General features: G+C 53.3%; 1 protein-coding gene across 2 annotated transcripts in view; it reads right to left on the minus strand.

Moving 5' to 3' along the window:
- PSTPIP2 (proline-serine-threonine phosphatase interacting protein 2) overlaps positions 1-12,342 on the minus strand; it is a 67,699-nt gene that overhangs the window by 33,820 nt on the left and 21,537 nt on the right. For both annotated transcript variants that reach the window (XM_043514528.1, XM_038402120.2), the window contains exon 2: positions 7,726-7,826. In XM_043514528.1, the coding sequence (XP_043370463.1) occupies positions 7,726-7,826 (101 nt within the window). The remainder of the gene's footprint in view (positions 1-7,725; positions 7,827-12,342) is intronic.

Genomic DNA, 12,342 nt, shown 5'->3' on the forward strand with positions numbered 1-12,342 from the left:
CCCCCAGCACCTCGGGCCGTAGGTCAGGGGAGAACAGGGTCGCCACTCCAGCCGTACAAACTGTGAGATGGCTAAAGTAGAGCCTGTCCTCCCAATGCAGACGCCAGCTGTCTTCGGCAGTCGGATCCATATGGGTCTCCTGAAGGAAAACCACAGAGTACCTCCCCTCCCGAAGGAATGAGAGCACCTGGGACCTGCGGAGACCCATCCTACAGCTGCGGGTGTTCAATGTTGCGATGGTAAAGGGTGCCATGAGGAGGGCTGGGGGGGATCCTCACCGGCAGGGATGCTCGCGGCTCCCGGCGGGCCGCGCAGCAGTCCGTGACCCATCCCGTAGGTGAGTAAGGAGTCACGGAAGAGGCGGACCCGCTGGTAGGCCGTGGCGCCCTGCCTCCCGGTCCTTTTACCCTCCCCCATGAGGGCCCTTGCGGCCCGGAGGATTTGATTAAAGTCCCCCCATCGCTGGAGGGCAAGCTGTACTTTGTTGCGGGAGCCACGGATGTCTTCTAGAAACTCCCGCAACTCCTCTCGCAGCACATGGGGGGCTGGGGTTATGGTCTGGTTGCTCCCCGATGGGGCCCTTGGTACAGCTCTGTGGCCCACCAAGATGGGCAGACAGGGTGCGGACCCCCGATGGGGCTCCTGATGGGTTGACCTGAATGCTGGGGCGATAGGGGGCGGCAGAGGGAGGATAGCAGCCCCTGGTAGGTCGGGACGGGTAAACACAAAGGCCACTCCCTGGGAGTCATCTGTTGGAAAGGGGAAGGAGACAGTCATAGAATCATAGAATCATAGAATATCAGGGTTGGAAGGGACCCCAGAAGGTCATCTAGTCCAAACCCCCTGCTCAAAGCAGGACCAAGTCCCAGTTAAATCATCCTAGCCAGGGCTTTGTCAAGCCTGACCTTAAAAACCTCTAAGGAAGGAGATTCTACCACCTCCCTAGGTAACGCATTCCAGTGTTTCACCACCCTCTTAGTGAAAAAGTTTTTCCTAATATCCAATCTAAACCTCCCCCATTGCAACTTGAAACCATTACTCCTCGTTCTGTCATCTGCTACCATTGAGAACAGTCTAGAGCCATCCTCTTTGAAACCCCCTTTCAGGTAGTTGAAAGCAGCTATCAAATCCCCCCTCATTCTTCTCTTCTGCAGACTAAACAATCCCAGCTCCCTCAGCCTCTCCTCATAAGTCATGTGCTCTAGACCCCTAATCATTTTTGTTGCCCTTCGCTGTACTCTTTCCAATTTATCCACATCCTTCTTGTAGTGTGGGGCCCAAAACTGGACACAGTACTCCAGATGAGGCCTCACCAGTGTCGAATAGAGGGGAACGATCACGTCCCTTGATCTGCTCGCTATGCCCCTACTTATACATCCCAAAATGCCATTGGCCTTCTTGGCAACAAGGGCACACTGCTGACTCATATCCAGTTTCTCGTCCACTGTCACCCCTAGGTCCTTTTCCGCAGAACTGCTGCCGAGCCATTCGGTCCCTAGTCTGTAGCGGTGCATTGGATTCTTCCATCCTAAGTGCAGGACCCTGCACTTATCCTTATTGAACCTCATTAGATTTCTTTTGGCCCAATCTTCCAATTTGTCTAGGTCCTTCTGTATCCTATCCCTCCCCTCCAGCGTATCTACCACTCCTCCCAGTTTAGTATCATCCGCAAATTTGCTGAGAGTGCAATCCACACCATCCTCCAGATCATTTATGAAGATATTGAACAAAACGGGCCCCAGGACCGACCCCTGGGGCACTCCACTTGACACCGGCTGCCAACTAGACATGGAGCCATTGATCACTACCCGTTGAGCCCGACAATCTAGCCAGCTTTCTACCCACCTTATAGTGCATTCATCCAGCCCATACTTCCTTAACTTGCTGACAAGAATGCTGTGGGAGATCGTGTCAAAAGCTTTGCTAAAGTCAAGAAACAATACATCCACTGCTTTCCCTTCATCCACAGAACCAGTAATCTCATCATAAAAGGCGATTAGATTAGTCAGGCATGACCTTCCCTTGGTGAATCCATGCTGACTGTTCCTGATCACTTTCCTCTCCTCTAAGTGCTTCAGGATTGATTCTTTGAGGACCTGCTCCATGATTTTTCCAGGGACTGAGGTGAGGCTGACCGGCCTGTAGTTCCCAGGATCCTCCTTCTTCCCTTTTTTAAAGATGGGCACTACATTAGCCTTTTTCCAGTCATCCGGGACTTCCCCCGTTCGCCACGAGTTTTCAAAGATAATGGCCAAGGGCTCTGCAATCACAGCCGCCAATTCCCTCAGCACTCTCGGATGCAATTCGTCCGGCCCCATGGACTTGTGCACGTCCAGCTTTTCTAAATAGTCCCTAACCACCTCTATCTCTACAGAGGGCTGGCCATCTCTTCCCCATTTTGTGATGCCCAGCACAGCAGTCTGGGAGCTGACCTTGTTAGTGAAAACAGAGGCAAAAAAAGCATTGAGTACATTAGCTTTTTCCACATCCTCTGTCACTAGCTTGCCTCCCTCATTCAGTAAGGGGCCCACACTTTCCTTGGCTTTCTTCTTGTTGCCAACATACCTGAAGAAACCCTTCTTGTTACTCTTGACATCTCTTGCTAGCTGCAGCTCCAGGTGCGATTTGGCCCTCCTGATATCTTTCCTACATGCCCGAGCAATATTTTTATACTCTTCCCTGGTCATATGTCCAACCTTCCACTTCTTGTAAGCTTCTTTTTTATGTTTAAGATCCGCTAGGATTTCACCATTAAGCCAAGCTGGTCGCCTGCCATATTTACTATTCTTTCGACTCATCGGGATGGTTTGTCCCTGTAACCTCAACAGGGATTCCTTGAAATACAGCCAGCTCTCCTGGACTCCCTTCCCTTTCATGTTAGTCCCCCAGGGGATCCTGGCCATCTGTTCCCTGAGGGAGTCAAAGTCTGCTTTCCTGAAGTCCAGGGTCCGTATCCTGCTGCTTACCTTTCTTCCCTGCGTCAGGATCCTGAACTCAACCAACTCATGGTCACTGCCTCCCAGATTCCCATCCACTTTTGCTTCCCCCACTAATTCTACCCGGTTTGTGAGCAGCAGGTCAAGAAAAGCGCTCCCCCTAGTTGGCTCCCCTAGCACTTGCACCAGGAAATTGTCCCCTACGCTTTCCAAAAACTTCCTGGATTGTCTATGCACCGCTGTATTGCTCTCCCAGCAGATATCAGGAAAATTAAAGTCACCCATGAGAATCAGGGCATGCGATCTAGTAGCTTCCATGAGTTGCCGGAAGAAAGCCTCATCCACCTCATCCCCCTGGTCCGGTGGTCTATAGCAGACTCCCACCATGACATCACTCTTGTTGCACACACTTCTAAACTTAATCCAGAGACACTCAGGTTTTTCCACAGTTTCGTACCGGAGCTCTGAGCAGTCATACTGCTCCCTTACATACAGTGCTACTCCCCCACCTTTTCTGCCCTGCCTGTCCTTCCTGAACAGTTTATAACCATCCATGACTGTACTCCAGTCATGTGAGTTATCCCACCAAGTCTCTGTTATTCCAATCAGTCCCAGGGGTGGCAATGATATCTCGGGAGGTGGGCGGGATAAGGGCAGGGGCAGGGGTAGAGGTGAGAGTCTGGGTTGGGAGAGGGCTCTCAGTGATGCCGGGCACAAGCTCTCTGGTGGATTTGGCAGCCACGGCATCAGGGGGTGGACTCTCTTCTGTAGGGCCCTCTCCCGGAAAGGAGGTTGAATGCTCCTCACCAGCGAGGGATGCCCCTGGTGGCTCAGGTTCCAGCCGCGTGGCACTGGCCGTCACCTCAACAGGCTCGGCGGCTCTCAGCGGGGTGCCCTCTGCAGCCGGGTTGATGGAGGAGTCCAGGGGCTCCTCGGAGGTGGGAGCGGAAGCAACGGTTAGGGGGAGGGAACATGGGAAAAAGGGGGGCTGGAGTCAAGTCACCCAGATCGAGGCCCGCTGGCATAGGATCGTCCTCCCCCTGGGTGACCGGGGTCAGACCCAGGGCCTCGATCTCCTCATATATAGACGGGAAATTGTTTTCCGCTACCCCGGGATTCTCCCCACCGGCACCTGACGCGACGGTTGCTTCGGGGCACACTGGGGTTTCAGATGGTGCCTCGGGGGTCTTGGAGGGGAGGGACTCCCGTGGAGGGGAGATACCGCCTTCCAGTGCTGCCACGTCTTCCCCAGCCGGCTCTGGTGGATGGAGCACACCCGTGGGTAGAGCGGAAGGCTCGGCATCAGTGCCCCCCTTCCTGGTCTTCCGGGGGGCCTCCGCGTCACATGGGAGGAGCGGAGCTCGAGCCTTCCGCTTGCTCCGCTTCCCCTGGACTAGGGCCCAGCCCTCCATGGCATCATCCGGGGGCTGGCTAGCAGGGGTTGTGTCAGGGGGCAGAGGCGATGGCTCAGGGACTCGAGGGGGTAACGGTGGGGCAGCACAAGGGAGGGAAGATTCCCCTTGGGGCGGGCCCTCTCCCATGCCCAGTGGTGTCCCTGCCGCACCCTCCTCCACAGGCCCCGCCAGTTGCAAGCAGCGGGGGCGGGGCTCTCCCGCTCGTCTGGGCATAGTTGAGGAGATGCCCCTTGGGCCCGAGTGGGAGCAATGGTGGACTGGGAAGGAGGAGGGGTGGTTTCGGGCGCTGGGCAGCCAGGGGCGCTGGCGATGATGGGGCCGGTGCCCTGCCGGGACTCGGGGGTCCTGGATGCCCCTCCTTGCCGGGCCAGGGGGCAGTCCCTCCGGACGTGCCCCATCGCCCGGCAGAGGTAGCACCGGGCCTCCCCCGTGGAATAATGCACCCTGTAATGGGTCCCCTGGTAGGGGACTAGGAAGGACCCCTCCAGTGTCTCTCCGTCGCGCGCCGCCGGCGGCAGTTGAAGCTGCACTTGCCAGCGGAAGGAGAGGACGTGACGGAGGGCGGGGTCTTTGCAGCCCAACGGGAGAGGGCTGATGACAGAGATGGGCTTCCCCAGGGTAGAAAGGGCGGGTAACAGGGCGGCATTGGGGAGAAAGGGAGGGATGGAGGTCAGGACCAGGCGGACGCCCAGGTCCTCTAGCGGCTCTAAGGGGACAAAGACGCCCCCCACCGCCAGGCCCTTCTCCACCGCCTCCTGGGCGGCGGCCTCCGATGCCAAGAAGAAGACGACCTTGCCATACATTTTGGAGGCCGCCACAATGGCCGTGGGCCCCACCACCCTCGCCAACGCCCGCACATAGGTCTCCACGTGGGGCGAGGCGGGCACCAGGAGGCAATGGACTCCGTGCTTCCTGGTCATGGTGGGAAAGAGGCCCCGGCCGCTATAGATGGTAGTGGAGGCGGTGGGCAGGAGAGATGACGTAGTGGCAGGCAGGGGGGCTGCCGCCACCTGGTTGTACGCCCTGGGGGCCGGGGGAGGGACACCCGCAGAGTTGGTGGAGGGAAGAGCATGGAGGGACGCCCCAGCCGGCGGTGGGGCCGGGGCATTGGGGGCAGCCCCTGCCATGGAGGGCCTGGTCTTCTTAGCAGGGCCCTTCCCTTTCTTCTTCCCCGGGCCTTTCCCGCCGGCTGGGGGGGCTCCCCCCGAATCTGAGGGGGTGAGAGATGTGGCAGCAGTGGAGGTCACCCCGGTGCCCGTTGCTGCTGGTGCCCCAGCGGGGGCGATGGCAGATGGTTTGGCAGCGGAGGTAGAAGCTTGGGGGGGTGACGGAGGGGTAGGCGGGGGAAGGGGAGCTCGGGCTGCTGGAGGGGTCCCACCCATCTCATCCCCCGCCATCATGAGCAAGGAGGGAAGGGGGGACACCAGAAGGAGGAGGGGAGAGGGGAAGCAGGTCGACCACTCCTCCCCGCTAGGCTGCACGCAGGGGAGGAGGGCGCCAAAAGGGGTGGGCTGGACGGGGGGCAGTCAGGGGTTAGGGGTCAGTCACCGACACAAGGTGGAATTCCGGCTCCTCTTGGTGCACTAGGGGAGGGGGGGATACAACAACATTGGGGGTGCAGTGAAGAGGGTTGCAACTAAAATGGGGAATTGCACAAGCGCATGGGAGGGGACATGGGCACATGGAGCAAGGGGCTAAGCGGTCTGGAGGTAGGGCAGGGAAACCAAGGGGCTAGCTTCAGAGGCTGGGGCGGGGCAAACAAACAAAGGCTGCAGAGGGAAATGGGCAGGGCAGGCAAACAAACTGAAGCTAGTACGGGGGGGCTGGGACAAAAGGGGGGGCAAAGCTACAAGTGGCAAATGGGGCAGGTAGTAAAGGGCAAGCTGGGGGGTAGACAGTCCGGGGGGGGCACGTGCACCCACGTGCTCTTGCACAAGTCTTTTTAAGCTGGCTGCTGCTCTGGCCCAAAGGGTGGAAATAGGGCGTGGCAAGCCAAGCAAGCAGCTGAGTCCAGAGGCAGGAGCTGAGGCAGATGGTATACAGCCAGTGGGGGTGGTGGAGGGGGCAGTGGTGGTGGTAGTAGTGGTGGGGGTTGGGGGGACACACCGATGGATTGGGAGGCAGCTCCTCGCCACACCCCGTGTCCCTGGAAACACAGTCAAGACCCCTACCACAAGAGCACAGTTTGAAAATTACTCAGTCTTAGGCCCCCTCCACGGTGGTCTGCAAAGTCTCTAGGTGCTCCCCCACTGGCAGATGGTCCTCTTCTTCTCCTCCTCGGGCTTCAGCAGCTCCAGCCAGCATACTCCACAGCAGCAGCAGCTCCAGGAACTCCAGGTGGTGATCCAGGCAGGCAGAAAGGACCCCTCTCAGGTGGTGGTGGTGGTGTCCACAACAGCAGTGGCTGGGGTCCCTCACTCCTCCTCTCTGGGGAGTGGGCTAGCAGCCCCACCCGGGGCTGTAGTTGGAACAGTAGCAGCACCCAAGAGTTGGGGGTCCAGAACCAGGTGGCAGAGAACGTGGGGGCAGGGTGTCTGGCCCAGCCAGGGGAGCAGCTGGAGCAGCAGGGAGAGCTTAGGGCCTAGCAGCAGCAGAAATAGAAGCTTCCCACCTCTCTCCAAGCTAGAAGGCTATGGGAGAGTCGTGGGAGAGAGAGAGAGATTCGCTCCAGGCTAAACAAATCCCTGGTATCAAGATAAGTGAAATGGCAGCTGCTCCAGGTCAATTAAGACACCTGGGGCCAATTAAGAACTTTCCTGAAGGCAGGGAGAAGGCTAGGTTGACTGGGACAACTAAAGCCAATCAGGGACTAGCTGAAACTAGTTAAAAGCCTCCCAGTTAGTCAGGTGGGGGCGGATGTCAGGAGCTGTGGGAGGAAGTTGTGCGGTTGGAGAGATGGAGCCGTACACACCAAATCAGGCACAAGGAAGGAGGCCCTGAGGTAAGGGTGAAGTGGAGCCTGAGGAAGTGAGGGCTGCTGTGGGGGAAGTAGCCCAGGGAATTGTATGTGTCATGTTTCTAAAAGGTCAGCTACCATAGGTGATACTATTAGGGCCCCTGGGCTGGATCCTGGAGTAGAGGGTGGGCCTGGGCTCCTCCCTCCCTCCCTTTGCCCCCCCACCCCCACCCCGATTAATCACTGAGACTGGGAGACAACAGAGACTGTGCAAGGGAGGATAACTTCTCCTCACCCCCCTCACTGGCTTATGATGAAAATGGCTCAGTAAACTGTGACCCTTGTCCCTAGAGAAAGAAGGGTTACGTGGAGGGTCACAGTGAGCCTCTGAGGCTAGCAAAATCTGCCAGGAAACGCTGGACCCATGGAGACAAGGACAGAGCTTTGTCACACTAGGTAGTTAGAGAAAGCTCTGTACCTTTCCTTCAGAAAGTCTTCAAATTCCTTGCAGTTCTTCCTGCCAATATTCAGATGTTGAATGATGCTGTCATAGCCAGCTGTGCTTGTTAAATCGGTACTCTGCAAGCACAAATAAAAAACATGTCACATGGGCATCAAGACAGATCATTGTCAATATCCCCTCCTCCACTTGGAGTTTAAGATGCTCACAGTTTAGCCATTTCTAATACTTGGAAAGGAAACTAACATTTTTTCTCCCGTGTCTGAAGATTATATAAAATGAGATCCCTTTATTCTGGACAGGAGGAGGTTTCAGTTTGAGAAAACCTAGGACAATGGATCTATGCTGGCTTTCAGGAAAATGTAACAGCCAGGCTTAAATACTACAGAGATCTAGTGCAGAGTTTTGCACAATGGGGCCCTGATCTTGACTGAGATTTGTAGGCGCTCCTGGAGTATAAATAATAGAAACAGTTTCAACTCACAATGGTTATCTAAGGTAATTATAGGGCCACCATCACATTCCTATCTCAGTGCCTCATGCTCTTTACCAGGGTCTCGTGAGGGCATATACAATAAAGAAGAGTAGTGCTATTATACCCCTTTTTACATACAGGGACCTGAGGCTCAAGCAGACTAAGGAACTTACCCTAGGTCACACAAAAAGTTAGTGGCAGAGCAGACATTGAACCAGACTTTCCCATGGCCCAGGTTAGTAATCTAAGCACCAGACTGTCCTTCCTCTATATAAGAAGCCTGAAGCAGATGCCGCAAGCCACATCTGGATGGAAGATGTCCCAAGCTGAAGAGGATAGCTCTGTGTTGTGTGCGTGAGAGTTTAAGCCGGCTGAGAAGAGACAAACATATGGGCAGAGAGTATAGCGACACAAGTGGTAGAAAAAGGAAGCAGTGGTAGGGATGGGTATGCAGCTTGCAGAAAAGAACTAGAAGCCACAGTCTGATAGATAACAGGAAGCCTAAAGTGAAAAGAGGAATAATGTCAAGATGAAGATTCAGGAAATGGTTCAAAACCAAGATAGTCATTGGAGGGGAGGGGGATTTCTAGAGGGTTTGTACACAAGTGCATAGGAGAAGTTGCAGCAGCGCTGTCTGCACACAGCAAGGATTTCAGCACTGCAGACTTAACCGCTGTATGTTAAGGAAGGTGATGGCTAAAAAGCAAGTAGATCTGGTGAACCCCAGGGCTGAAACAGCAGGAGGCCCATGAGATTCTGTATGAGTTTAAAGTGGCCTGCAACCAGAGGCAGATCCCCAGCTGTCCTGCTCTGTGCCATCTACAGGCACTCCTTGGAATGCAAATATCCCCTAACTGTGCCAGGTAACTGTAAGTGGATGCACCGAGACTCGTCAATGCAGAGGGAGAGCCTTCGCAAGAGCGGTATTTCAACATGGTCCTAGCTACGTGAGTGCTAAGACTGCATAGTGCCTATGGCCAGCACCAGTGGGGATGAAGCAGGTTTAGAAGCCTGTGGCTGTACACCCCAGATGGCATGGCAGCAATAATTCTGCCTCTGTTTCCCTCAGAGTCTTTCGCTGTTCCACCCTGCCTCTAACACCTTACCCTCCAGCTAGATCATGTAACAGTTCTATCCCTCCCCAGCTACCCAAAGGCTAAAATAATCAGAAAGAAACATAAGTTTTTTCCCTTCACTGAGGGAGGCCCCATTAGGCATCCCCCTTCCCTGGTTCCTGGCCCCAGCCAGCCATCTCTCCCACAGTCAGAGTACAAGCTCTGCTCCCCATCCCCACCAGACAGCAACTGGACTGGGCTCTCCCTTTTTAGCTCCTCTCTCAAAGCTTGAGACCTTGAGGTGGGATAGGGTGGGACTGCCTGGGCCCCGAGCAGCCCATTAACCCTTTCCTGACTTGTCTGGGATTTGCACACCCCATCACAAAGCCATTTTACAAAACAATGCTTTTATAAGACCCTATAGATAGGTTTCTACCCAGTCGATTCTGGTAAGTAAAATAGCGTATGTATCCAGCTAGCAAAAACCATGCAAAAGCAGATGGAGTCTAGTTTAAGGACATAAGATCTGCCATACTGAGTCAAATCAATGGTTCATGTAGCCCAGTATCCTGTCTTCTGACAGCAGTCAATATCAGACTTCAGGGGGAGTGTACAGATCAGGGCAACTAAAGTGATCCACTCATCTTCCCCTCCTGGCTTCTGGATATCAGAGGTTTAGGGTCACCTCAAGCATGGGGTTGTCTCTCTGACTATCGTAATTAATAGCCACTGATGGACTTAACCTCCAGGAACTTACCTCATTCTTTTTAGAACCCAGTTATACTTTTGGCCATCACAACATCCCCTGGCAATGAGTTCCACAGGTTAGCGGTGCATTGTGTGAAGAACTGCCTTATTTTGTATTAAATCTGCTGCCTGCTAATTTAATTGGGTGACCCCTGGTTCTTGTACCCTGGCAAAGGGTAAACACGTCCCTATTCACTTTCTCCCCACCAGGCGTGATGTTCTAGAGCTCCCTCAGATCCCTTCTCAGTCGTCTCTTTTCTAAGCTGAGCAGCCCCAGCCTTTTTAGTCTCTCCCTGTATGGAAGCCGCTCCATCCCCTTGATCACCTTTGTTACCCGTCTCTGAACCTTTCTCAGTTCCAATACGTATTAAACGGGGAGGGCGAGGGGGGGCAGCACTCAGGGGTCCCAGGCAACTCTCTGAAAGTTCCGATCCCAGAAATCTCCCTCTCAGGTGTATATATTTACAGGAGACATACAAGCGAAGGGGCAGGGAAGAGGAACAAAGGGAGCAAGGCTTCTTCTGAACCTCACCTGGAGGTCCCAGGCCAGGTATTAGGCAGGCCTCAGCAAAGGACGGGGGACACTTTAGATCAACATCGCCATCAGCATGCACCAGCAGAGTGGGTCCAGCATGGAGGAGCCCTCACTGCAGCCTGGTCTAGCACCTACTCAGGCCTACTCTTCCCCACAGAGCAATTCTGGCCATTCCTCTAAAGACTCCTGCTTCTGCTTGGCTTCTCCTCACTCCCCCCACCCCCTCCAACACAGCCAGTGGCTTAAAAAATATTGTCTTACTGTTTCCTTCTACTCCCCCGTCGATCGGTCTTTATCTGTTGCCTTGTGCCTTATACTTATATTGTAAGCCCCTTGGGAGCAGAGACAGTCTTCTTGTTCTGGTCTGTGACTAGGGCTTCCAGACATTATGGTAATACAAACCAATAATACATACGTACACCCCACCCACACTGTTTAATAGAGCTGCCCCTTTGTACAAACCTAATGGAGCTGAAATGGTCTCCACATGCTCTGGAACCAATTTTCAGTCAGATTCATCCTCTGCCAGCCACCCGCTCTCCAGTTCTCCCTCCAACACTACGCCACTGCCAAAGCCAGCACATCACTATGCATCAAACACACCAGTCAGCCAGTACACTCATGGTTCAGAATCTTAGATGTTAGAGATGGCAACGCCCCTCTAGATTATCCAACCCGCCGCAGATTTGCACTCTCAAGCACATTTTCTTGTGTTTTGTCTAGTCATTAGATGTCCCAAGAGACAGAGTTACCTTTTGGAGACACCATTTCACACCCTAAAAGATCATACTCTCTGGAGCTGTGGGAGTCAGCCTTAGAGCTGTTTGGGAATTTTCCAATGAAAACAGTTTTGTTGGAAAACTTTGATTTGTGAAGAGAGGTTTCTAAGGTACAGAGGAAAAGAGATCTACCCCAGGTTGTCCTATTCACCAAGCTGTTGGCTACTCACTTGGGGTATGATAAACCTGGGCTCAAGTCTCTGCTCCAGACCACACAGAACAGAAATTTAAAGCCAGCCTTTCCACCTCCCAAGTGAGTAGGCACCAAGTTACTGGGCTGTTCTGGATTTATGCTTTGTCTCTCTACCTTGAAAAACTTTAAAAGGTCTATTTTATCCTAATATGGAATGGGGGAAGGGGAGATATTTCCCACCCAGTTCTATTCAGCCTACATTTCATCTCATTACACTTATTTAGGAAATGACACACGGGGATATAAACCAATTCCTTTCCATACCAATAGTGATTATGTAGATACCATTCAAATGGCCTCAGTGCAGTTACTGTCCCTCTAGCATAGGAGGGAGGTGAGCAACCGTCTACAAAGACCAGCACAAATATTGCACTACAAGTTAGCTGGCAAGAAACATTCATGTTGTATGCAACTAAGACTTCCTTTCCCCCAGGCTCTAAGTCACTTTTAGAGCTGGTCAGGAATTTGCCATTGATCCAACAAAAAAAAAAATGCTCTTTTCACAAATTTTTTTATTTTCCATCAAGAAGATCAAAATGATGGCTTCCCTGGAAAGCTCTTGTCAACTTCAATCTCTGCCTGCCAGGAAAAGGTGAAATTGACGAGAGCCTTTCAGACAGGCAGCTGTGAAGGAAAAAAAAAATTCTACTTGGGTTTTCCCAAAGCACAATATTTCTGGAAATCTCTTCCTGTGAACAATTTTGGATTTTTTGTCCCAATTCAGAACGATTATTTCCCCCAGAAATGTGATTTTTTTTTCAGGGAGGGATTTCCATTTCCCAGCCACCTCTAATGTAATGAAGCTCCAAAGTTCTGGGAACCAAGTAGCCCCAAGATCAAATCCTGAGATA

The sequence above is a fragment of the Dermochelys coriacea genome, chromosome 5, assembly GCF_009764565.3.
Source record: "Dermochelys coriacea isolate rDerCor1 chromosome 5, rDerCor1.pri.v4, whole genome shotgun sequence".
Classification (NCBI taxonomy): Eukaryota; Metazoa; Chordata; order Testudines; family Dermochelyidae; genus Dermochelys; species Dermochelys coriacea.